Source organism: Aplysia californica, unplaced genomic scaffold (assembly GCF_000002075.1).
Source record: "Aplysia californica isolate F4 #8 unplaced genomic scaffold, AplCal3.0 scaffold00127, whole genome shotgun sequence".
In the NCBI taxonomy this organism is placed as follows: domain Eukaryota; kingdom Metazoa; phylum Mollusca; class Gastropoda; order Aplysiida; family Aplysiidae; genus Aplysia; species Aplysia californica.
This window is the reverse complement of record NW_004797397.1, coordinates 188,655-190,233: the sequence shown is the minus strand read 5'-3', so window position 1 is coordinate 190,233 and position 1,579 is coordinate 188,655. Positions and strand designations below refer to the sequence as shown.

The 1,579-nt window shown below is 44.4% G+C and overlaps 1 protein-coding gene across 1 annotated transcript in view; it reads left to right on the top strand.

Annotated features, from left to right (window-relative positions):
• Window positions 1–1,579, top strand: part of LOC101850797 (malignant fibrous histiocytoma-amplified sequence 1 homolog) — a gene marked incomplete in the record, with an annotated part of 56,255 nt that overhangs the window by 29,121 nt on the left and 25,555 nt on the right. Inside the window, 2 exon segments of the mRNA XM_005096349.3 lie at window positions 38–176; window positions 1,389–1,510. Of these exon segments, the coding sequence (XP_005096406.2) occupies window positions 38–176; window positions 1,389–1,510 (261 nt within the window).

Genomic DNA, 1,579 nt, shown 5'->3' with positions numbered 1-1,579 from the left:
CTCCTCCCTCTCCTCCTCCCCTCCCTCTCCCCCACAGAGCCTGTCAGAGTCACTGAAGAGACTTATCGCCGCTAACCTCCAGCTCAAGACAGTACCGGACGATCTTCTCAACGCCCTCGTGGCTCTCACAAAGCTGGACTTGAGCTCCAACCAACTGGGAGATGCCTCCTTTCCAGGTAACATTAGCTGGAGTGCGCGACAGACTGTCCCCGTGGTTTTATGTACCCCGCATAATTTAGCAATATTTGATCATTTTTTGCTCATTTTCTGATTACTTTCCTTCATCATTCTTTGTAAAAAAAATTAACAGAATCGCATAATTTCATATAATATTTGGGCTTAAGTTGCATAATTTCAGAATTATTTTTTTCATACAACCGCGGGGACAAGATAGAGTGTGTGTTATGATATTGCTAGTGACCCTATCCGTACACCCTGGGGTCATTTTGTACCCCCGGGGGTTGTATTCTTCACATTTTAGAATACTTTTAGAACGAAGATCTCTTTGAAACTTTCAGTATTTCTCAAAAAATCATTTTGACAGACTGCTATGCCAAGCGTACGGATCGGATTAACGAGTAAATTTTCTCTTTCGTTTTCCCCCTACAGTCTTCATTTGGAATCACGGAAGATGTTAAGGGTGTGTCTTGCTAATCGACACGTTTGGTAGTGATATTTGTTATGGTGTCGTCGCGATTTCCTAATTTTGAATATTGACTAGGTGGTGGCCTAACGGTCTACTCTTACTCCCCGGGGCTGTGCTTCTGACTGTAGTGTCCTCAGGCCCAGGGGGGGGGGGGGCATTACCATCCCAAGTTCTTTTGCACAGTAGAATCGTAATTGTAAATGGGCTGATTCATCAATGTCACGCTCATAACTGTGCCTGAACTGCAACAGGGAACTGCTGCTTTTTCTTTCCTAATCCTTACTATCGTCATTTTTTCCTTTACTTCTTTTGTATGTTTGTCACACACTTGTGACCCGCTATTTCTGGGGTGCCTTGATAGTCGAAGCAGACTTTGAGCTGTTGAAGCTAGAGAGGTGAGCAGAGTAGTAAGTCTGATTCCCTGTAAGGACTTCTCTGTCAACGTCCACCTCTTGGCATTCATATGACCGTATGCAGTCGTGAGCACCGTAAAATATCTACTAAAACAAACAAGGTCTACTCTTTATAATTTTCAACTACTGACGATGGACATTGCATACGACACATTTCTGTTCCTTGACATTGTGTGGGAACTGATGGTTTAAAGTGTCCTCGTGACATTTATGCTGATTTGTTTTACCGTCAGAGTCGATAAATCTGCTGGAAATCCGGTTAAACCAGAACAACTTGACTCGGGTACCCGTGTCCTCATGACATTCATTCTAATTTGTTTTACCGTCAGAGTCGATGAAGAGGCTGGAGAATCTGCTGGAGATCCGGTTAAACCGGAACAACTTGACTCGGGTACCCGTATGTTTGCGGAGGTTAAGGAATCTCACACGGCTGGACATTAGTGACAACCAGGTGAGAGAGAGAGAGAGAGAGAGGGAGAGGGAGGGAGGGGAGAGAGAGAGGGAGAGAGATAGATAGATA